Genomic DNA, 24,467 nt, shown 5'->3' on the forward strand with positions numbered 1-24,467 from the left:
GTCTACAGTATTTCTACCTAAGCAATCATCATTACATCCCTCCTGAATGCTCTGCATCGTTACACATTTCTGACATCCCCCAGAAAGTTTATTCATTTGACAACTTTTCAAACTCCTGAACGCAGCCGTGGCCAGATGCAAAGGAGATCTAAGCGATGGAATGGAGACCCTGCCTGTCAACAGACACAGGTGAGGAATTACATGTCCTGACGTGTGTGTACTTGTGTGTATGTGGTGTATGTACTTGCGTATATGTAGTGTGTTTGTGTCATACCGTACATGATACTATACATCCCTAGTCAGGTCCTAGCAAGATCTGCATTCAGGGAGACAGCTTGTTTGCAGAGATGCACACAGAGAAATATATACTATATAGATAACATAAGGTTTGTGTCTCATCATTATCATAATTGCTTATAGGACTAAATAGTTCTGTGTAGAATATTAACCAAGTATACAGCTTCAAACTATCTCTGCTGGTCAAAACACAATGTTTTCTAATATAATAAAAGGCTTCAATAGCATTTAAAAAGAAAGAGATTCAAGATTTTGTATACAAAATTATATTTTTATAATGAAGAAGACCTGCATATCCATAGTAAATATAAGACCTGTAATTTATCATAGTCATCATATCACAGTCATATAGTCATCATAGACAGAGTCATCATATCATGTCTTTCAGATAAAACGTGAACTTTGGTTAGGATTAGGAGTCTGTCCTGTTTGGGATTAGGTTTGCATTACACCCATAACAATGAGTTCAGTTATGTGTAACATTTTCACATCAATTATTTAAATAATTACATATAATAATAATAATTTATATAGGGTTAGGGTTAAAATGTAATAAATTATGTTCAAAAGTATTTTTACATTAAATATAGTTTGTTAAATATAGTTCAAAATTGGACAGTATTATTCCAGTATTGGAGTATTTTTTATTAATGTGGGTATTGCTCAGTGGTAGAGCATGGGGATAGGTATAGCTCAGTGGTAGAGCACGGGGGTAGGTATAGCTCAGTGGTAGAACATTAGGATGGGTATAGCTCAGTGGTAGAACATTAGGATGGGTATAGCTCAGTGGTAGAGCATGGGGATGGGTATAGCTCAGTGGTAGAGCATGGGGAGGGGTATAGCTCAGTGGTAGAACATGGGGATGGGTATAGCTCAGTGGTAGAGCATGGGGATAGGTATAGCTCAGTGGTAGAACATGGGGATGGGTATAGCTCAGTGGTAGAACATGGAGATAGGTATAGCTCAGTGGTAGAACATGGGGATGGGTATAGCTCAGTGGTAGAACATGGGGAGGGGTATAGCTCAGTGGTAGAACATGGTGATGAGTGTAGCTCAGTGGTAGAACATGGGGATGGGTATAGCTCAGTGGTAAAGCATGGGGAGGGGTGTAGCTCAGTGGTAGAGCATGGGGATGGGTATAGCTCAGTGGTGGAGAATATTACTGCAGATCAAGTGGTATTAAGTTCAAATCCCTCTTCTATGTTGCTTTGAATAAAAGTTTCTGCTAAATGGACAGATTATTATTATTATTACTATAGGCCTGCAGTGACACCACTGGATTCCAGGAATGTCAGGCCAGTAGAACAGTAATGTCAGATTACAGGTTTCCACATGTTTCCACATCTGCCTGCAAAATGTGTTTTGGTTCAGGTTGCTATCTAAGGCAGAAGATGTGGGTGTGGGGCTCAACCATAAACCTTAGGTTTCTCAGAGGGGGAGCAGCAAGTTCAGCTCTAAGTTAAGAGAGGAGGGGTTAACCCGGTTAGGGGGGCAGAACACCAAGCCGGTGAGGTCACAGTAGAATAAAGTTCAGGTAGAATGATGAGAACTTTCTGGAGCTTTGAGAACTATTTCTCTTTTCCACAGTCTGTTGTTATGAAGTTCAGGTAGCAAGTTAAGCAGGGCATCTTGTGCTGGAGTTGAAAAAAGGATACCTGCTCAATCTCCACACACACACACACACACACACACACAGCCAGACAGAAGGAGAATGTAAAAACTCTCAGTAATTCTATGAATTATATTCCACAGTGAAAGGAGTCGAGGTCCAGGTACAGATCATAAGTTCCTGTCAATACCCTTCACAGTAGTGTTTTTAAGCAGTCAATACCATTTACACTTGTTTCTATTCAAATAGCTTATTTCAATACAGGAGTTTTGATCAAGTTAAAAAAGTAGTTCCCAGGCAGGCAGGCCAGCATACCCTGGCCCAGACCAGCCCAACACCTAAAGGACATGACAGCAGTTGTACTGGGCAAAGGGCAGCAGTTTCTCCTTGGAGGTGGGCTGGATGTTGAAGGAAAGAGCCTTCTCACACAATGGGAGCTTCAGCAGCCGTTCTCTTAGTTTCTTCCCTTTCCCAGGCTCCACCCTCAGTGCCGCCTCACAGCCCGCCTCTTTTGCCACACACATGTCTAGAGGTGCATTTTGGTAGTCGGACCTCGCCAGGTGGAGCCCTTCCTCTGTGTTGCCTCCCTCCTCCCCCTCGGTGCTGGGCACCCCCACCATACGTGCCTCCACCCCATCTAGGCCCAGGTCCACACAGTGGTTCCTGGAGAGGGAACAGCTCTGGCTGAGCTTGGCTGCTGTGTTGTTGTTGTTCTCCAGAACACTAGAACTGGGATCCCAATTAGGCATTTCCCATTGCCCCCGGCAACACTGCACCACCCCTTCGAGACAGGGTGATGGTGGGGGCGGGTCTACCACTGTGTAAACCTGGTTGTCCAACCCACTGATTGGCTGGTCAGCAGTAGCATGGTTGCCTGACCTCACCTTCAGTGGCTCAGATGTGTCAGACATAGATACAAGCTCAGATCGCATCATTTCCTGTTCCTGTACTGCTGGCTCATGTAGATCATCCTCTTCCCTGTTCTGACTATCCTCTTCTTCCATCATGCACTCTTCTTTCTGGTCCTTCTGGTCCTCCATCTTTTCCTGTTCCTTCCTCACCACCACAGTATCCACCTCTTCATTCGAGCTTCCCTCCAGAGCCCCCAGCTGTCCTGCTCCCTCTTCCTGGCCAAGGGCTGGTCTAGCGGGACTCTGGGGCCCCCCTGAACCTCCTGGAGCTGAGGGGGTAGTCACACCAGTCTGTGTTGTCTGCACTGTGCTAGAAAGCAAGCCCTGTCTGAGCAATTGGGCCTCTTCCTTTACTTCTTTTTCTTCTTCATCCTCCTCTTCCTCACAGATCAGCTGCAGGGCTCCGAGACTCTTGAAGGGGGGATCAGGGGGGTCGGGGGGGGTTGCGTGCAGGGAAAGAACTTGACAGTGTAGAGCAGTGTACTCAGACAGAGGGTTCTCTGGACGGCCTGGTTGAAGCAGGGGCCTCACGGCGGGAAGTTTCTCAGACAATCCCCTGTGGGCAGAGCCAGTGGGCAGAGCCCCTCTGACAGCCCCATGATGGAACCCCCTGTCTTGCAGACCCAGGGATGGTAACAGAGGGGTCCTGTAGATACAGATTCTCATGTCAGAAAATCATAGGGATCTGTGTTTCTAACACTACTAACACCCAATATTGTGAGGGTGGAGACTTTGAGGATGGTAGAATGAGTGTGCTGGGAGCTGTAGTGTATATCTTGCAGGCTACTTGCATGTATTCACACACATACAGGGTATATGCTGTGGGTCTTACTGTGACAGCTGAGGTGGCTGGTCTTGCTTGTCTCCAAGGATACGCTCCCCTAGCAGATAGTAGGTAGCTGTGATGTGGTTGTAGAGATCAGCCTCCAACGCTCTGACACACACATGTAAGCACCACCAGACAGGAGAGAGAAACAAAGGTTAGAAAACAGAGGAAGGTAGTACAGAGAAGTAAAGGAGGAAGCTTGGAGGGTATGATGAATGGAGGAGAAGGAGGAGTGTTGAGGAGACGGGGGGTAATCAATTTCCTATATTTTATCTTGGTTTGTAAATCTATCTTAAGGCCCCATCACACCATAACGTTCTGGTCAACGTTCTCTGAAAGTTCTAATCGTTCAATTTCGAACATTCTAAGGCAAGGTGGACACATCGGGCGTATGACTAACAAGTGACTATAACGCATGCCTAGAGTGGGACTGACACATGAGGAGCGTGTAATGGCGACCAAGTAAGACACCCCTGAAAACTATTAGCGCGTGATGACGTGTCACTGGGTCATTACGACGTGTGACGAAAGCAAAATATGAAAACTACGCAAATGAATAACAACCAAGTAACGCTCGGGTAACGACTGACTAACGATAGCCACGTTAGTCAAACGTTCCACACACGTTCTTCAGCGTGTCCAGCGTTTCAAATTAAACGTTGAAGAACGCTGGTCTCCATGAGAACTTTTGTGCATTATGGTGTGACGGGGCCTTAAAAAATATATATATTCTTTGAGTCAAATTGTTAAACGGTCTAGTAGGCTGATTGGGGAGTTACAGCTGTGTCACTGTACACCACACAGCTAAAGCGGATGAATGTATCGATCTTAAAGGATGACTCCCATCCTTTGCACAGTGAATTCCAGCTACTTCCTTCTGGATGAAGGTATATAGTTCCACAGTGCAGAACAAAACTGTAGAAACATCTTTGTTCCTGCAGCTATTACTCAGTTCCAGCAATCTTGCAAAGATACAGTATACAAAAGCAATGTTTTATTTAAGTACTTATTTATTGTACTTTATCCATGTTGAATAAGGGGAACTTGGAGCATTTTTTTCAGATTTAATGTTCACAGTTTTTTTGTTGTTGTAAAAATGTGTCAAGATGTATGGACTCGCAATCCACTACAGACCAAATCTACCTATGGGTACAAATAAAACCTGAATCTCAACCTGAGGAGGACTGAGGGTGGAGGAGTATCTCACTGTTGGATGGTGTCCTGGTCAGAGATGTGTCGGCTGACCATGGCGTGCAGGATGGACTGGTGCTCCTCTGGGGTCAAACTGAGGTGGGAGGAGAGGGGGGTGGAGGAGCCATGGGGGGCTGGGTCCACACCCTGCAACCATGGGTGACCCTCGATCTCCTGCAGGGGTGCCCGCTGGCACGGTGCTCTCTGGAGCATCCTGGAGATGAGACTGGGAGAGGGAGGGAGAGCGGGAGAAAGGAATATAATAAGATGGAGACGTAACCGCAGGAAAAGAGAAGGGTGGAGGGAAGAGAAAGGGGTAGTGGGAGGAGAGAGACGTAAAGGGAAAGATTACAAAATTCCCTCTTGTCTGCAGATTCATAATCTAAATAGTCTACACCCTCTAAACGTTGCTCTGATTAACCTGCCACTCTCTCATGCCATGTGCCAGACAGAGCTGTCTCCAGGGGGGTATGCAAAGGCACTCATCTATTTGACAGTTTTATTGCACTGCAGAGGGGAGCTTGACTCTGCAGTACACCTGAATGACCAGGAGAAGGAGCACTGCTCAATCAGGTACTTCCCCTTCACATGGAACACATGTGTATGTGTGTATGTTGGCAGTTCATTCGACTTCAATGGCTCAAACTCGAATGGACTGAGTCTGCAGTCCATTCAGACTCACAGGTCCCCTCAGCTGTCTTGTTAACAGGTGGTTCGTAAACATCCTTAAACATATTTACTCATGAATAATTGACATACTGTCCTAACTGATCCTGGATGCTTTGGGAAGACTGCATGGGGAGAGTTGGGGATGGAGGGGTGCAGGGGTGGATGAATAGAGGGGTGGAGGGGGGAAGAAGTGCAGGGGTGGAGGGATGGAGAGGTGGAGGGATGGAAGAGTGTCTGACGATACTCTGCGCTGCACACCTGTTTAGACGTCTTTTTTACAAACTTTTTCCTGTAAATAGCTATATATTACATATTACTTAATTTATTTTCTCTTTCCCGATTCAATCCACACATGTATAGTATTATCTATAGTTTTTCTCTGCACGGTTTTTTCTCCTGGAACTCAACGCCACTGTACCAGTTCGACTAGCCAACTCCAACGCACTTGACGGATTCTCTTGGCTGGCATAAGCTATTAACGTTAGTTATCTACAATGTCTCTCACCCACTCACATTGTCCTACATGTGACATTTTACTCGATAGGTTAATTCTGCTAGAGACACGTGTCCAGTCGCTCGAGGAAGAGAGTAAGCTAGTAACTTCAGATGCGACAGGCGCAACATCACCGACAGGGAGTTTTAACGCAAGGGAGGACTCAAGACTAGCCCTACCGGTTTCGCCTTCACTGCATGGTGGTAGTGGGACTCCTCAGACGTTAGTGATTGGTGACTCCATCACTTGTAACATTAGATTATAATCACCAGCGACAGTTTACCGTGTGCCTGGGGCCAGAGCTACCGACATAGAAGCTAATCTTAGGGTGCTGGCTAGCACTAGAGCTAAGGCAAAGGCCAAAGCTAAGGCACATGGCGCATACACTGATGATAGGTACGAGAATATTGTCATACATGTTGGCAGACTCGGCACCAATGATGTTAGGCTGAGGCAGTCAGAGATCACAAAGGTTAATATAGCACGGGCATATGACCTTGCTCAAAAGATGAGTCGGCATCGAGTAATAGTCTCAGGTCCACTACCTGCTAGGGGGACTGATGAGTAGTGATGTGTTGTTCATCAACAATTTGTTCATTTTGAACGAATCATTAGTATGACTCGGGAGTAACGAGTAGTCTCAGAGAGCGATTCGTTAATTTTCTCGTGGCCGAGAAAAAAAAAAATTTAAATAACAAAACCCATAATTATCACTTGTGAACAAATATCATTCACGTCTTACTAAACCTAGTCACGCGAAAGTGAATGAAGTAAACAAATACTTTCTGTTTTCTCTTGTGAGCCGACTCAGTGAAAATGAACGAATCATTTCTGTTTCCTCCAGCTAGGCAGTACTGAGCCTATGCAGGTCACGTGAAAAATGATCCAAAGACTCATACCTGGCAGATGAACGAATCAGTGATCCAAAGACAAGGTCCGGAGGTTAACGATTCGTTCATCTGCCAGATAACTTTAGCCATTGGTTAATTGACATAAAATAAGGCCTTAGAAACTAAGCAGAGTGTCTAGACAAGTTACAATCAATTATGGCGTATCCGTTCTTTGACAACCTGTGGATGAAGGTGCTCAGAATATAAAAAGAGCGTTTATCCCACCAGCCCCAAGGGTCTTCAGAGACAGACAATGCTTCCCTGACCAGTATATGTGGAAGAGGTATAGGTTCATCAGGCCCAGCATTGTTTATCTTGATAGATTTTATTGTCATTCTTAAAAAATATATACATAGAATAAACACTAGCAACTCTTAAGGATGGCAATGGACACATAAAATAAGCCTACCATCCTTTGTAGAAAGTAGTAGAAAGGAGAGTAGTAGACTATAATAGTAGACATTAGGGTAGTAGACTGCAGTCTATGTAAGTAGGCCTAGACTATGTAGTCTGCTGGAATCACACACAAAGAAAGCAAGCTCACTGTAGCCAAGCTTTGACCACTGTTCAGTCTGTCTGCATCTCTGTGTGTCTTTGCATGTGGGACATTCTTGAAGACTTAAAAAGGTTAAGCAAAGGCAACTATGCCAGGAAATATGAAGGGTATACCTTGCTCCAAAGCAGTACCTGAATATTATTATCAGTTTTCCAGGTCATCTTGAAACACAAAGAATCAATTAGACTTTTTATTCAATTGTATAAAGCATTTTCATTGTTTAAAGTAGCCTATATGTTGACAAGCCTCTATATTACTTCATCCTCTCCTTCTGGTTTCCCCAATATAATAGGTGCATTATACTGTCCCAATGGGTGTATCCAGGCCCACTGGAAGACTCAGGGGTGACTGCCTGGTGCCCCCAGGGTTGAAAAACGTTTCTAAAATGCCTCTAGAGTAGCAAAAATGAGACCAAGTGGCGTACTGTCTGCCATTCACATTGTGAAATATGTTTGAGTGCAATAAAAATTATAGTGTGCCCTCTATTAATTTAAAAACATGTCTTAATGAGTTTCTTTATAGTAGAGAACATGTGATGCAGTACCCTATAAGATGCCCTTGCAATGGTCTAAATTTGAATGTTCCCGTGCCCTTACCCAGTGGAAAAGGGTGCTGTTATGAAGTGCCCTTTATGCTGCCCCTGCATGACGGTGTCCCAAATGTTGCCCTTTCCAAAAAAGACGATTAGATTCTGTGCCCAACAGTTTCCCCTACAATGTGCCCACTAGGGCATACTTTCCCAAAGTGAGGCTGGGAAATGGGAATGGTTCTGCCAAGCAAAGTGTGCTACAGTTTGGGTAACCTTCTGAAAGTTTGTGCTGGATCTGTTTAATAATACTTATTTCAGTCAATCCCCCATTTAAGTTATCTTTCCCTTTTATCTTAAAGCTCAGCATTTAGCCAATCAGTTAATACATGTTTATTATTATGTAACATTGTTATCTATGCTTCCCTTAGATCATCCACTCCGCCAAAGTCAAACCTTCATGTCCATGTCATGTAACAAAAAATGCTCAATCTTATATGTGATTGTCTTGACTGAAATCAAATTACGCTAATTATCAGTAGGCCTAACTGCATATAGTTATTTTAAGTAGATTTGGTAGGCCTACAATTTGCACATTTTAACGGTCGTAATGGTTTGACAAATGTCTCCCTTGCTGTGTTAATTGTGGCAACATTGCCCTTTTTGGGGACAACTCCAAAAATCAATTTACGCTGCTGAAAATAACACCAATCTGCTGGTTTCATCACCTCCCTAACATGCAGCTGTACCTGTCGTTCCCACCGACTGATCCAGGGATCTCAGCGAGGATTGAGGCCTGCCTCAAAGACATCTCCGCCTGGATGACCAAGCACCACCTCCAGCTGAACCTCGCCAAAACAGAACTTCTCATCATCCCGGCCAAACCCTCCATCTCCCACGATCTCCATAATCTCCATCCACCATGGATGACGAGCTCTCCCTCACAGCCCACAATGCCGCGGTCTCCCAGTCATGTAGACTCACCCTGTACAAAATTCGGAAGATCAGGAGATACCTGTCTGAGCATTCAACCCAGCTGCTAGTCCAAGCACTTGTCCTCTCCAAGTGGGACTACTGCAACTCGCTGCTCGCCGGTCTCCCAGCATTCGCAACCCACCCTCTCCAGAGGATTCAGAACGCGGCGGCCCGTCTGGTCTTCAATCTACCCACGCGCTCCCATGTTACCCCGCTTCTCATCTCCCTCCACTGGCATCCCATCACAGCCTGTATCAGATTCAAGACTCTGGTACAGACCTTCCAAGCGGTGAACGGGACTGCACCCGACTACATCAAGTCTCTCCTCCAGCCTTACACCCCCACCCGCCACCTACGGTCTTCTTCTGACAACCGTCTGGTGGTCCCACCGCTCAAGAGCGCCCGGTCCCAACACAAGCTCTTCTCCTGTCTGGCCCCCCAATGGTGGAATCAACTCCCTACCTCCATCAGAGACACTGACTGTCTCTCCACCTTCAAGAGAAGGCTCAAGACGCACTTGTTCCGGGAGTACAACGGTACTTAGGAATGGTTTGCTGAACCCAATGCTTGTTTCCTAAAGGATCACATGACTCTTGCTTAGAGACTTGTTGCTCTTGTTGGTTAGTGGTAACTGATTCAAACTGTTGTATTCGCTGCAAAATATTCTATTTTAGTTATTCTTATTTTTATTTTATTGTTGCTTGCTTTTCTACAGGTACACTTGCGCTTAGAGATTTATGTTGTTTAATTGTAACTTGCTTAACTACATGCTCTTATGGTTCTTCCCTTTGGCACTTATTTTTTGGTTGTTCACAATGTGTGCTTCTTGTTTTGGCTACCCGCAATGCTTTGGGGCTATCTTGTTGTTATTATCAGTGACCTATGGACTTTGTAAAGCTCTCTCTTGGAAGTCGCTTTGGATAAAAGCGTCTGCTAAATGAATACATGTAAATGTAAAAGCCAGGATAAGAAATAGGCTCTATGGTATTCAGAGGAAACTCACACTCTTGAAAAGTCCACTAGAAAATTTAAATGGAAGTGGCATACCACGAGATTGGAGCTTTTCCGCCTGGCCTGGAAGGACAGCCTAATGGAGTAAAAGGAAGTACTCATCAGGTCCAAATCAAAATACTTCTCTAGGTTGATTAGTAAGAACTAGCACAACGCAAATTCCTATTTGATACCGTTGCAAAACTCACTAAGAAAAGTACACACGGTGTTAGTACAGATCTCAATTTCAAATCTGCCATTTCTTAAAAAAATTCTAGAAAAAGTTGTGGTACAACAACTCACTGAACACCTTTCCTCAAATCAGCTTTATGAACCTCTCCAGTCAGGATTTAGTCTTCATCACAGCACTGAAACTGCATTAGCCAAGGTAGTCAATAATCTACTATTAGCCTCTGACGCGGGCTCTATCTCTGTCCTGGTTCTCTTAGACCTAAATGCAGCATTTGACACTCTGGATCATCAAATTCTCATGGAATGTATGGAGAACTATGTTGGGATTTCTGGTACTTCACTTCAGTGGTTTATATCGTATCTATCTGATAGATCACAATTTGTCCACTATGCCGGCCGCTCATCCAGGAGCTCCACTGTAAAATACGGAGCACCACAGGGTTCCATCCTAGGCCCTCTGCTATTTTCGCTCTACATGCTGCCTTAAGGAAACATAATTAAAAGCTCCGGAGTAAATTTTCACTGCTATGCAGATGATACACAGCTATACATGTCCATAAAGCCTGGAGAACTACCAAACGCTCTGCAAAGATGTGTTTCTGGGATAAGAACTTGGATGACAGCACATTTCCTTCTTCTCAATTCGAATAAAACAGAGGTGCAAATTTTTTACCCCAAAAAATACAGAAAGAATTTATCCAATCTGGCCTTAGACCTAAACGGCATCAAAGTCTCTCAAAGCCAGCTGGTCAAAAATCTAGGAGTCACAATGGATCCAGACCTCTCGGTTGAGTACTATATTAAGCAAATTACCAGAATAGCATTTTTCCATCTACGTAACATAGCCAAAATAAGACATTTCATCCCAAAGGATGATGCTGAAAAACGAATACATTTACATTTATGCATTTGGCAGACGCTTTTCTCCAAAGCGACTTCCAAGAGAGAGCTTTACAAAGTGAATAGGTCACTGATAATAACAACAAGATAGCCCCAAAGCACTGCGGGTAGCCAAAACAAGAAGCACATTAGCACTTTTTGGTAGTCCACAAAGGGAAAAACCATAAGAGCATGTAGTTAAGCAAGTTACAATTAAACAACATGAATTTCTAAGTGCAAGTGTACCTGTAGAAAAGCAAGCAACAATAACAAATTATAAGATTAACTAAAATAGAAAAAAACTGTTTAAATCAGCTACCACTAACCAACAAGAGCAACAGTCTCTAAGCAAGAGTCATTGTGATCCTTGAGGAAACTAGCATTGGGTTAAGCAAACCATTCCTAAGTACCGTTGTACTCCCGGAACTAGTGCGTCTTGAGGCTTCTCTTGAAGGTGGAGAGACAGTCAGTGTCTCTGATGGAAGTGGGGAGTTGATTCCACCACTGGGGGGCCAGGCAGGAGAAGAGCCTGTGTTGGGACCGGCGCTCTTGAGCGGTGGGACCATCAGGCGGTTGTCTGAAGAAGACCGTAGGTGGCGGGTGGGGGTGTAAGGCTGCAGGAGAGACTTGATGTAGTCGGGTGCAGTCCCGTTCACTGCTCGGAAGGTCAGTACCAGTGTCTTGAATCTGATGTGAGCTGTGATGGTTAGCCAATGGAGGGAGATGAGGAGCGGGGTAACGTGGGAGCGTCTGGGTAGATTGTAGACCAGGCGGGCCGCCGCGTTCTGAATCCTCTGAAGAGGGCGGGTTGCGCATGCTGGGAGACCGGTGAGCAGCGAGTTGCAGTAGTCCAACTTGGAGAGGACAAGTGCTTGGACAAGCAGCTGGGTGGAGTGCTCAGACAGGTATCTCCTGATCTTCCGTATGTTGTAGAGGGTGAGTCTACACAACCGGGAGTCCGCAGCATTGTGGGCCGTGAGGGAGAGCTCGTCATCCATGGTAACCCCAAGGTTCCTGGCAGAGGATGAGGGGGTCACCGTCGCAGATCCCAGGGTGATTGAGAGGTCGTGGGAGATGGAGGGTTTGGCCTGGATGATGAGAAGTTCTGTTTTGGCGAGGTTCAGCTGGAGGTGGTGCTCGGTCATCCAGGCATTTGTTACATCCCAATTGGACTACTGCAATGTATTATTCTCTGGCCTCCCAAGTACCTACTTAAAAAATGTTCAGCTGGTGCAAAATGCTGCTGCTAGACTACTGACCAGAACCAGAAAGTTTGATCACATAACAATTACTCTCGTCTCTTCACACTGGTTCCTTATCCAAGCCAGAGCTGATTTCAAAGTTCTATTACTAACCTACAAATCTCTGCATGGATTGGCACCACTATACCTCTCTGGTCTTCTTGCACCCTATCACCCCGTAAGGACCCTAAGATCCCAAGATGCCGGCTAACTGGTGGTTCCCAAAATCAATTTAAAAAAAACTGCTGGAGGCAGGGCGTTCTCATATAGAGCACCTCTTCTCTGGAACAAATTACCTGTCTCAATTAAGGAGGCTGATACCATTTCGACATTCAAAGTTAGGTTAAAAAACGTTTTTGTTTAGTCAGTTCTACGACTGCTAAAGTGTGTGTGTGTGTGTGTATGTACTTTTAATGTAAACCTGAAGTGTGTGTTTGTCTGTATATGTATCTTATACAACTTTTAAATTACAAATAAAGTTTCTATATGTCCATGGAGGCCTGACTTGATTTTACAAATAAAGTAAACCTGTTACTGTATATTGTTCCTGTTATTGTTTCTGTTACAAGTTAGAGACAACGGGGACGGGGCTTCTTATTCGTATAAGAGTAAAGTATTTTAGAGTTTCTCTTCCCTGGAACAGATTTCATGTTCCAACCGAGGGGGGTTGGCGCTATCTTAGTGTCTAGGGCTGCATCAAATACCCTTTTTGCTCGCTAAATTGCTGCACTAGTCCACACTTGACCGGTGGGGACCTCATTCTAATATTACTGTAACTGTTAGTTGCTCCTGGCATTTTCTAATTCATGCTTTCTTCTCTCTGCCCTCCCTCCACACATCCCCTGTGGTGTTGGGGGTTTGAGCTGTCAGCACCTGTCTGGTCGTCGGTCTGCCAACGTTGGACCTGGTCGCCAGTGGACATTGATCTGTAACAGTCTGCCAAAGCTGGATCTCGTCGCCAAGTGGACAACAGCAAGTTCACGGTCCTTTTCCTTACCCCCTGCCTGTGAAGCTGCACCGATCACAGTCCCCAGCCCTGTAGCTACCTCTGCTTAAATTTACATTTACCAACTCTGACCCAAGTTGAACACTGGATTTTGGTGTTTCAACACCCATTGACACTTCCCTGTTGAATGACTATGTTAAGCCTGTGTTCTGCACCTCTCTTTCACTAACAGTCTCTCAAGGAGGGGATCCCTCACGAAATTGCTCCTCCCAAGGTTTCTTCAATTTTTTCTCGAAGCCCTCTGTGCTTACATTGCTTGTAAAAAGGGCTATACAAATACATTTAGACTTGATTTGAGAGGGGAGGGGAAGGATCAGTCCTTGGCTGACCTCAGGACTGTTCTGTTTGACTTGTTGCTCCTGTGGAGAAATGGAGAGGCCAGAAGGCTGATCTTTCCACTAATAAACTTAGATGGGGTCTGATACAGTGCTGTTTATCTAAGTCAGGAGTGGGTCTAGAGGAGAGATATCAGCGGAAGAACAGAGTGTGTGTGTGTGTATATGTGGGGGAGCTGGGGTTCATTTAAGGTTATAGACCCAGGGCACACACTCAAACACACCAGAACGCTATTCACACCAGAACAGCATGTCCCGAGGAGTGTGTGTATGGGTTAGACAGAGGAGTGTGAGTTTAGAGTCTGGGTAAGAGGACACAAAGGGATAATAAGTTCCTAACCCTTCCTCTTCCCTCTACTCCTCCTCCCTCTTTCTGTCCCTCCCCACCATTTCCTTCCCTCCCTCCTCCCTTTATTTCCTCTCCTGCCTCCCTCCTTCTCCATTCCTCCTCCCACCTCCTCCAGACACAAGGGGATATCAAGTTGCTAACTTACATCAAGGTTGTTCCCTCCCCGATCCTCACTCCTATCCCCTCCTCCCTTCTCTCCTTTCCCCTCCCGCTCACCTATCCTCCCCCTCCCCCATCCTCCCTACATTCCTCTCCACTCCCCCATCCTCCTCTCCTCCCTCCATTCCTCTCCCTTCCATCACCCATCCTCCCTCCTCGCCTCCCCCATCCTCCCCTTCATTCCCCATCCCCCTTTCTCTCCTCCCTCAGTACCTACTCTTGGCAGTGTTGTGAGACGTGTATGGGCATGGCATAGCGACAGTCCATGATCCTGATGAGCGTCTCGCTGTCATTGGCCTCCTGGAAGGGTGGGTGACCACACACCAACATGTATAGAATCACCCCCAGCGACCAGATGTCTGAAATACACATACATGTATATATATCATTATAATCGTCTTGTCTATTCATTTATATTTCATTTTGTTAATTATTTATCCGGACAGAGATCATTCTTCCATCTCCATCCATCTCCTTAAATAGCTTTTTTTTACCCTACACTGTACATTTTTTAAATTAAATTACTGTATTTTTTCTGTAAATTGTACGTGTTTTTTTCTGTATTTCTGAATAACAGGAAATACAGATAGAAAGACAATGGCAATATGTAAATTAAATTTGTATATTTATATTAAAATTACAGCAAAATATTGTTACTTAAAAATACACTAAAATTTCAGTTTTTTACAAATAGTAACTAACCCTGTTCGGTGAAAACACATAATTTCACTCTATCAAATCTAGCTATTTTAACAGTTATTTTGCAGATATTTACTTTCATCCCACAGACAAATAACTTCTTAATAACTTCTTTGGCTTAGACATAGGAACCTTGAATTATGAACTGAGCTTGCGTCGTTGACGGCATGCAATCCCAGCATGCACCAGTCAATATCAAAGACTACAAAAGCCTGCAAAAGCCTTTTTGGGGCTATCTCGTTGTTTATGATCATTGACCGATGCACTTTTAGTAAAGCTCTCTCTTGGAAGTCGCTTTGGATAAAAGCGTCTCCTAAATGACTACATGTAAAGACTCCAGAGTAGGACAAAGGAAAGTTGATTAGATAGTTGTGTAGCGGCAACGCTCCTGTTACCCAGAATGCCCCACGGCAAGCTGAAAAGCTACAAAGTTAAAGGTTTAAGCATAGTTAGACAAGCATTGTTTGGAGTATTGTTGTCGTGGTCTTTCTGTTTTGATATGTGTAATGTGATGGTGTTAGAATTAGGGCTCTGGTGAAGTGTTCACCCTGAGTTTGAATGTTGTCCAGTTAGATGGCGATCTAACCTGTCTTATAAGACAAACGTGTGGCGAGCAATATTCCTCTCTCATTCGTACAGCTAGCCGGCGCTACAGTTGTAAATATCTGGATACTGATAACAGCATCTGGATGCTGTATGTTGTGCACACGACTTGTTTTGAATGAACATGTTAAATCGTGATATCGTGTTTTGGCTTTATTGAATATTTGTATTTATTGAAAATGCTGTATTTTTATATTGAAGTTTAATTAATACAAGAAGTATTTACCGGTAAAGAACAGCCTGTAATGTAATATCACAGCTATATCTTGTAAATGTGGTACAGGAAAATTACCAAATTATTATTTATTTTTTTCCTGTAATTTAATGGGTTTAATCTGGCGTCCCAGATGCCAGTTTTTTTTTTTTACAGTGTACTCTGTGACTCTGAAACCTTCCTCTCTACTTTTCATACAACCCCTACTAGTGTTGGACTGTATGCCGCATCCGGAATCCCGGAGCACTGGTAACTTTGCAATTCCTTGTTCACGCAGCCACTCTACACTGTATAGTCACACAGTGTCCACACAGGATAGACCCTGAGACAGTTTAACCTCTCACCTACTCAATAACAAACACATTCACACACAATGTCCACATGGCCTTCGCTTGTGCTGACACAATCTCTGTTCCTTTCCTGTCTCCTCCCCTTCCTCCTTCCTCAGGATTGGGCAAGGGCCGAAGTAACCACGGTAACCTGATGTCTCTGGGAACTTGCCCAGAACATCCTGGACACAGAACATGGTGACCGGTTCATCAGAGGAAGTGAGGAGGAGAGGAGAGAGAGGAAATGAGAGTAGAGAGAGGAGAGGAAAGGAGAGGGAGGAGAGAAAAGGAGAGAGAGAGGATAGGAAATGAAAGGAAAGGATAGAGAGGAGAGGAAATGTTCTATTCTAAGAATGTTCAGCCTTCTGACCCTTCCTTTCCTCCTCGTGCATGTTTCTGAGTTCTGGGACAGAGATTGTGTTCTCACTGCCTTCACACACACATGTACAGAAACAGTTTTGTTCTGGGGGTATTAGCTACACCCACACACCCTCCACACACACACTCACATGGGTGATTGCATGCTAGTTTCTTGCATCAATTTTTTAAAAGACATAACACTGTACACAATGTTCCTCAGACTTTTCCTAGCCTACATTGTCCCATATAAACCTTCACACACACATACACACAGCCTGCAAAAATACACACACACACACACATTTGAGCATGGTCAAGCATTGATCCGTGTCACACAAATTTGTACATCCTTACCACACATACTTATCTTGCACAGGCAAGGCAGCCACAAACACACAAGTAAACACACACAGACAGCCACACAAGCACACAGGGCAGTGTTACACTAGGGCAGTGGTTCTCAACCGGGGGTACGCATACCCCTGGGGGTACGTGAAGGCAGTCCAGGGGGTATGTGAGATTTTTTAAGATTAGCATCCATTGGCATCCATTCAAAAATCCTTTAAAAACAGTTATTATACGGCTCTTCAGAATGTTCCAAAAAGTTCTGTTGATTTGTATGGGCCATATGTAGGTTATTTGTCTGCTTTGCAGGTCTGTAATTTCTTGATATTCATCGCTGCGAAAAGTATATGACCGCTGTCATTGGCAACAGGTTTTGTGCTTCTAATTCACATCTTTCCTATAATTCTGCAAGTAGTCCGGTCATTTAACGTAACGGAAAGTCATTGAAAGTTGAAGTCAGAAGGTGGGTTGCTACGCACAAAGATTTAACAATTAAAAAACGGCTGTGTTTATTTTACAAAAAGCTCAAAAAATATGCGTGCTCGCATTAACTATTGATCTTCCGAACTAGCATCACATCTAACTCAGAATGTGCATGCATTAGCAGGCACCTGTGGTGCCGTATACGGGGGCCGGTTCTGGTGGGCGGGTCTGGATCAAAGTCCAGGGCCTATTTTTACTCCCACGTATACGTAAACCACCTCTGTGGATGCGGGGGTCGCGAGTCACTGGCACCATTATTTTAGGGGTTGTGGGCTGAAATGTTTGAGAACCCCTGCTCTAGGTGGCACTGTTATCTCCTCTGGATATAGTTTTTCGTGATGTTAACATTAATTTGCTAGATGTTTTCTGATCAAATTTGAATAGCTCTTGGCTAGTAGTGTGCATTGAATATGTGATGTAATGTTGAATGAACACTACATTTTGTATTGCTTAATGGAAGCTGAGGTGCAAAGAGAGAGAAAATAAGATGGCAATTTTGTTGTTTCATTGCCTTCTGCAGGAGCAAATAAATCTAAAAACCCACCCATGAGTTGTGCCTGTTCATGCCCTGAACACATCCGTTACAATGGCATAGCGCTGTGTATTAGGGCCTAAATCTTTTTTCAATCAAAAATGCTCTGCGCTGGTTAGGGGGTACTTGGCTGAAAAAAATATTTCACAAGGAGAACATCACTAAAAAAGGTTGAGAACCACTGCACTAGGGCATGAAAGTCTCCTGAAATGTCTCACTTCTGAATTCAGTGAATTTAGTTTAATCCTGAACCAGACCCTGAATGGACCTCTCTGGGGGAATACTACACAACATACTACTTATACCATACGTAGTATGCTACAAATACTACACAACATACTACTTATACCATACGTAGTATGCTACAAATACTAAACAAGAGATACTACGTTACTTATGCTACACTATACTGTACACTGTACATACTCTTCTACAAACAAAACACACACACACACACACAAGTACTGCTTTCTCTGTTTAAGGACACCCAGACACACAGACAGGTTATTTGTACTTTCTCTACATCCGAAAGGCAAAGAAAGAATGGTTGATATATGGAGAGTGTGTTTGTGTGTTTTGAGTGTGTGTGTGTTGACATTATGTAAGTGTGTGTGTTGACATTATGTGTGTGTGTTGACATTATTTAAGTGTGTGTGTTGACATTATGTGTGTGTGTTGACAGTATGTGTGTGTGTATCAGTGTATGGGTTAGGGGGCATCTCACTCCTCCTCCTCTCCCGCCCCTCCCCCCTCATCCCTCTTCCCTCCTCCCCCCTCCTCCTTCCCTCCCCAATCCTCACCCCCCCCCCCCTCCTCCCCCCTCCCCTCCCTCCTCCCCCCCCCCTAACCCTAACCCATCCTTACCCACGGATGGGGCATCGTATGCCTCCCCCAGAAGGATCTCAGGGGCAGAGTAGGCCAGGGATCCACAGCTGGTGCTCAGCATGGCGCCGGGCTGGAAGAGGTTGCTGAAGCCGAAGTCTGTGATCTTGACCCCCAGCTGGTTGAAGAGCACCACGTTCTCTGGTTTGAGGTCGCGGTGCACCACATGCAGACGGTGACAGTAGGCCACCGCGCGTACGATCTGGGCAAACAATACCCTGGCCACGCCCTCTGCCACGCCTCCCTCGTGGCGCAGGATGTAGTCATACAGGTCCCCCCGTCGCCCAGCTCCAGGATGAGGTACAGCCTGCAGGGCGTGTCTATCACCTCGTACAGGCGCACCACGTTGGGGTGCTGCACCAGCTTCATGCAACGCACTTCTTGTAGGAGGTGGCCTGTTGCCATGGCGTCCAGCTTTGTCTTGTCGATTACCTGGGTGACGGGAATGACGATAATGCTTTTATTGTTTCAAAATAATTACTCCATCTGGTACTATGACCTATCACCTATCAATGTTTCAAAGCTAAGAAAGACCTATGCAACCCTACCCTACCGTGCATTCTACTCTATATACCTGCACTCTACCTACACTCTGTCGTACCTTGATGGCCACCAGCAGGCCAGTGACGACGTGTCGTGCCAGTTTGACCACAGCAAAATGGCCTTTACCTAGCGTTCGGTCCAGCTCGTACATGCCAGCAATCTGATCCTCGGGACCACTCCTGCAGGCTGCCATGACTGGGATAGGGGTCAGGAATAGGAGACAGGGGCAGGAGTTAGGGACAGGTTTAGGGTACAGGGTCAAGGACAGAGGTCAGGGACAGGGGTCAGAGGACAGGGTCAGGAACAAGGGTCAAAGAAAGGGGTCAGCAGAGAGATGGGGAGGGATGTGAGGGGCGACTAGAGCAGGACCTTATGTATTACCTGTTGAGACAGAGAGGGGAGGAAGCAGGTCAGATACAGGCCATGCAATGTACTCTTTCACAGGTAAATACACAGGTTGTTACAGATAGACATGTTTTACACAAGTCATGCAGGTGCATACTGGTCTGTCTGGATAAAAAATGGCGTAAAGGGGACATGGACACAGTTACCACAAAGACTTTCAACATCTATGTAATAGATGTTGACTGCACACAGTGTAAGAGGGTTAGAGTTAACCCTCTTACACTATGTGCAGTCAACATCTATTACACAATTCACATTACACAAAAGCTATCAACATGTTGTTTGGTATTTTACATATTGTAGATCTGACATTACAAAGCATGTCACACCATTACTTCAACCAGTCACAAGACCTCTTGAATCCTTATACACACAAACACTGGCAGTCACAGGCAATTAGCTTTTTCTGTAAAAGTCACAACACAGTGGAATACCCTGATGCTGTGGCGCTGATGTCCATGAGCACTTAAAATGTATGTTATAAGTGTGTGTCTTGTGGGTTTGTTTTATGTTTTTACTCTGTACTAGTTCAAGTTCAAGTCTTTTATTACACAGAACAACACAAGGTCAGACTGGGCATTAAAAAAATCTAATTTGGTGCATCAAATGGTGACATTTCTGTACTAATCTGTACATGCTCCATTTTAAATAAAACTAGAGAGGGTACAATTTCTGGGGAATTGCTTGCACATTACATTTTCCAACTGATATATCTGTATATTATATATAAAAATGCATAGCCTACTTATTATTTATAAAGATTACATAGATTTAAAATAGATTTTCTGCTCATTTACAACTCAAAATACTAAGAGTGAAGAGTAGAATGAAATAGTTGTCTTCTCATTTCCCGTGCAAGAGGGAATGGTGATCAGCAACCTCATAGTTGGATCAAAATGAACACATGTGGCAGACCGGTGTAAAAATTGACCTTATCTCTATGATTTAAACGTGATTGTAAGTTTTTCCCTTCTCGTGATATTTCAGGCATTTAGCCTACTCATATTGCATTTATTCATTAATAATGAACCCCTGTTGAAGATTATTTTAACAATGACGTTACCAGCAGTAGCTATCTCAGATGGAATCGCGATTCAAATAGTAGAATACCATCTGCTAACTGAAGATATGCCCCCAAAAACGTAAATAAGCTTGACATTTAATTAAGGGAAAATCCTTCATTCATAAAAATGTCAGTGGTGGCGATCATTGTCAGTAACAAGGCAAAATGCGATATAGCCCTGCTGTGTGGAGAAGCTACCCCGGTAAATTGTAGACTACAACTACTTCTAGACTGTCTTGGTAGCGATTGCGTTGCTAGTCAGATAGTTTCACCTATTGAAAGACTTTTGATTTAAGTAAGGGTAGTGCTGAACATGTGCCGCCGTTTGACTTCCTACGTAGGCTACTGTAAACAGCTGTGGAGATTTTTTTTTAGCTACTAGACTATGCTACAGTAGCTACAGCGTTGCAGTGAGCTACACTGGTTTGATAACACAGGTAATGATCATTTCACCAACAAATCGTTTACTTGTAATCTAATGTCATAATAAATCCTACAACAAAAATGTAATTGTGAGGAATGTTTATTTTAACGATTGAAAACAGATGCATCATAGACCACTGTAGTATGTGTTGACCGGGCAACAGAGGCTAATATCATGATGCCAATGCTTCAGTGAAATAGTAGACTACTATTTCCAAAAGTAGATGTAACTACTTCCTTATATCAGCTTATATTGTACATTACACTTCAGAATTGTGTTTCATATTACAAAGTAAAATGAGTAAATAGTTATCACCCTGGCCTATTTACTTGTGGCGTTTCTGCAGCTCCCTTGCAGTAAAGCAGTTAGCCTAGCTATCTCCCAAAAAGAGCTGCTAAACTAATGTTCTGCTAGAGGTAGTCACGCGATATTTTGTGACGTTAGTGACGTCATTAGCGTCAGTAACTGTGGCTAGCAAGTTAGCCATCGTTAGCTTCACTTTTGCCACAAAAACTTAATTAAAACCTAAACTGTGCAACGGAACATAAATCCCAATAGAACCAACGCAATCGCGACCAAGACGAACCTTTTGACATCGACGTTGTCTATGTAGTCCAAATATTGACTGAGCCTTAGGGGCGCGAAAATAAACAATAATAAATAATAATAATATATAAGTGAGATAACAATGGTTTGTGCTCGCCGAAGGCAAGCACACCCCAATAAATGTCTCCTTTCAATGAAAAATACAGGCAACAGGGTGTGTGTGTGGAGGTGTATGTGTGGAGGGTGTGTGTGTGGAGGTGTAAGTGTGGAGGGTGTGTGTGTGGCAGGTGTGTAAAAGATGTGGCATAGGGTAAGATACCAGTCTTCCATCATAAGTACTACTGATCAATACAGTGATAGAACATCATAATGTGTGAGCTCTAGGGTCTGGGGATGCCACTGTGTCTAACTACCCCAGCTGTGTCTAACTACCCCAGCTGTGTCTAACTACCCAAGCCTCGTCTAACTAACCCAGCTGTGTCTAACTACCCCTGCTGTGTCTAACTACCCTAGCCTCGTCTAACTAACCCAGCTGTGTCTAACTACCCCAGCTGTGTCTAACTACCCTAGCCTCGTCTAACTATCCCAACTGTGTCTAACTACCCCAGCTGTGTCTAACTATCCCAGCCTTATTCAACTACCCCAGCCTTATTTAACTACCCCCGATCAGTCCAAAGTTCTACCTGAAGGGGGAAGTGTTCTGCTGTGTCACACAGACTTCCTGCCAGGACAGGACATTCAAGCACACGCATTTATAATAAAAACACACACACATTCATAATAAAAAACACACACATTTATAATAACAACACACACACATTCATAATAAAAAACACACACACATTTATAATAACAACACACACAGTCTCAGACAAACCATGCAGGGTTCCAGACTAGTCAGCAGAAGAGTCTCCCATGTCCAGTCTGCTGTTGGGAAGCTGCTAGTTCAGCAGAACTGAACACCAAGGAACAGGCCACGTGAGGCAGGCCCACAACACTGGAGACATTCCTCACTAGCACAAGGGCATGGACAGAAATACATACGGGTACTTATACACAAAGCCAGACACAAACATATATAGATGCAGACATACACATACAGTAGACGCATGCACACCGACAACAGCTTGGATGACTCATCTCTCTCTCCATTAAAGGAGGGTGGGGGGAGGAGGGGGGGAGGGTATGAGAGGAGAGGAGAAGAGAAGGGACACACTAGGTATCATCTCATATTCTATTCTGTTCCCATCATGCAATATTCAGCATGGTGAGGTCACCGTGGGAACTAAGGAACAGAGAGGAGGGAGGTAGGAGGAGGGTGCCTGAGACAGAGAGGACGGAGGTAGGAGGAGGGAGCCTGAGACAGAGAGGACGGATGTAGGAGGAGGGAGAACTTAGAAGCAGGAAGAGACAAGAAGACAGACAGGCAAACTGACAGGTAGGCAGACAGACAAGTAAGCACACAGACAGGCAGGCAGACAAGTAGTCAAACAGATAGACAGGTAAGAACACAGACTGGCAGCAGGCAGGGAAATGGTCTGTCTTATGAATTCCCTCAATTATCATCAAGCAGATTTAGACACATCTTCACTCCTGTCTGGGTAGAACAACATCTCCACTGTTCAGGTTCTGATTCTCATTATCTGGAGAGGATGGGGAGGAAACTAGAGAGGGTACAATTTCTGGGGAAATTGAATAACTATTTAGTTGGTTGGCTCCATGACGCCGGGTAAGTAGGGCTTGTGAGACTGCTCACCAAAAGAACGAAGGGATAACCCACTTGTCTAGCAGATTAAGACGTTTGTAGGTACCTAGCGAAAAGTATCCTCAACTTTCCTCGACTTTTAGCTACGGTACTAATGCTAAGGGATCGCTGATATTGCTGTCTGTCTTACCAGAACGTTGTTGCTAACGTGTACGGACGTTGTGACGTAAGGCTAGCACTGAGGTACCAGACAAAAATCGAACACACATACAAACTGTTCCAGCTGGCTCTGATCTGACCTGACAAACAAACAGGCAGGCAGACAGACACCACACAGACAGCGTAAACACCCTAAAAACCTAACCCTAACCCAAGTTTCACCACGTCCTGTCTCTCTCTGCATGCCTGCCTCCCTGTCTTCCTGTCTCTCTCTGCCTGCCTGCCTTCCTGTCTGTCTTCCTGTCTCTCTTTTTGTCTGTCTGCCCCTGTATCTGTCTGTCAAGTCAGGTCAAACCAGAGCCAGTTAGACCAGATCAGTCTAGGTCAGGATAGACCAGACCAGACCAGATCAGATAAGGCTAGGCCAGGATAGACCAGACCAGATCAGGCTAGGCCAGGATTGACCAGATCAGGCTAGTCCTGATAAAAATTAATTCCTTAAGTTGAAGTTAAGAAAAGTTTATAAAGTGTCAATCAACTCTACAAACTGGCAGGTGGGCTTATATTTATTGTTTTAGTCCATCTGAAAATCGAATTCCTACCAAGTACACGCCTTCTGCCAGCAGAGGTCTACTCTTGACCGTTATCACTTTCCTTGGTAAACGTCCACTCCACTGCAGTACCGAGGTGATAAATACGCATCTACACCCCTGATGAAATACACAACAGGGCCATGGTAACATCACACTGCCTCAAACACGTCCAATAAAAATACGCTGCTGAACACATTAGGTTTCTAAACATACCGACACACTAAAGGCGAACAGAGAACTTACCATCGTCAATAAAGATGTATCCCTTAGGTAAAAGTAGCGACGACCCACAGCGAACAGCTCTGCACTTTGTTACAAGCTACTGATTATACAACCGGATTCTATTGACTGATATGATATAAACTGCACTTGCGGTCGTTTCGGCATCTCCGTTAAGACAAGGCAACAGAGATGGTGTCTGAGCGCAAGCCCTAGCTCATGTTGTTCTAAGTGCGTCTCTTCTGCAGCGCTCGCGCAGTCTCTTCGCG

General features: G+C 44.5%; 1 protein-coding gene across 1 annotated transcript; it reads right to left on the reverse strand.

The window, feature by feature from the left end:
• Window positions 1-547: 547 nt before the first annotated feature.
• snrkb (SNF related kinase b) lies at window positions 548-24,459 on the reverse strand. The gene is given in 8 exon segments (XM_084672731.1): window positions 548-3,463; window positions 3,650-3,751; window positions 4,851-5,060; window positions 14,312-14,453; window positions 18,524-18,820; window positions 18,823-18,973; window positions 19,143-19,279; window positions 24,223-24,459. Coding segments are annotated over 7 exon segments (2,256 nt in total). The 5' UTR covers window positions 19,278-19,279; window positions 24,223-24,459; the 3' UTR covers window positions 548-2,244.
• Between the last annotated feature and the right edge of the window lie 8 nt (window positions 24,460-24,467).

This window comes from Hypomesus nipponensis, chromosome 14 (assembly GCF_054491055.1).
Source record: "Hypomesus nipponensis isolate SF chromosome 14, ASM5449105v1, whole genome shotgun sequence".
NCBI classification, from domain to species: domain Eukaryota; kingdom Metazoa; phylum Chordata; class Actinopteri; order Osmeriformes; family Osmeridae; genus Hypomesus; species Hypomesus nipponensis.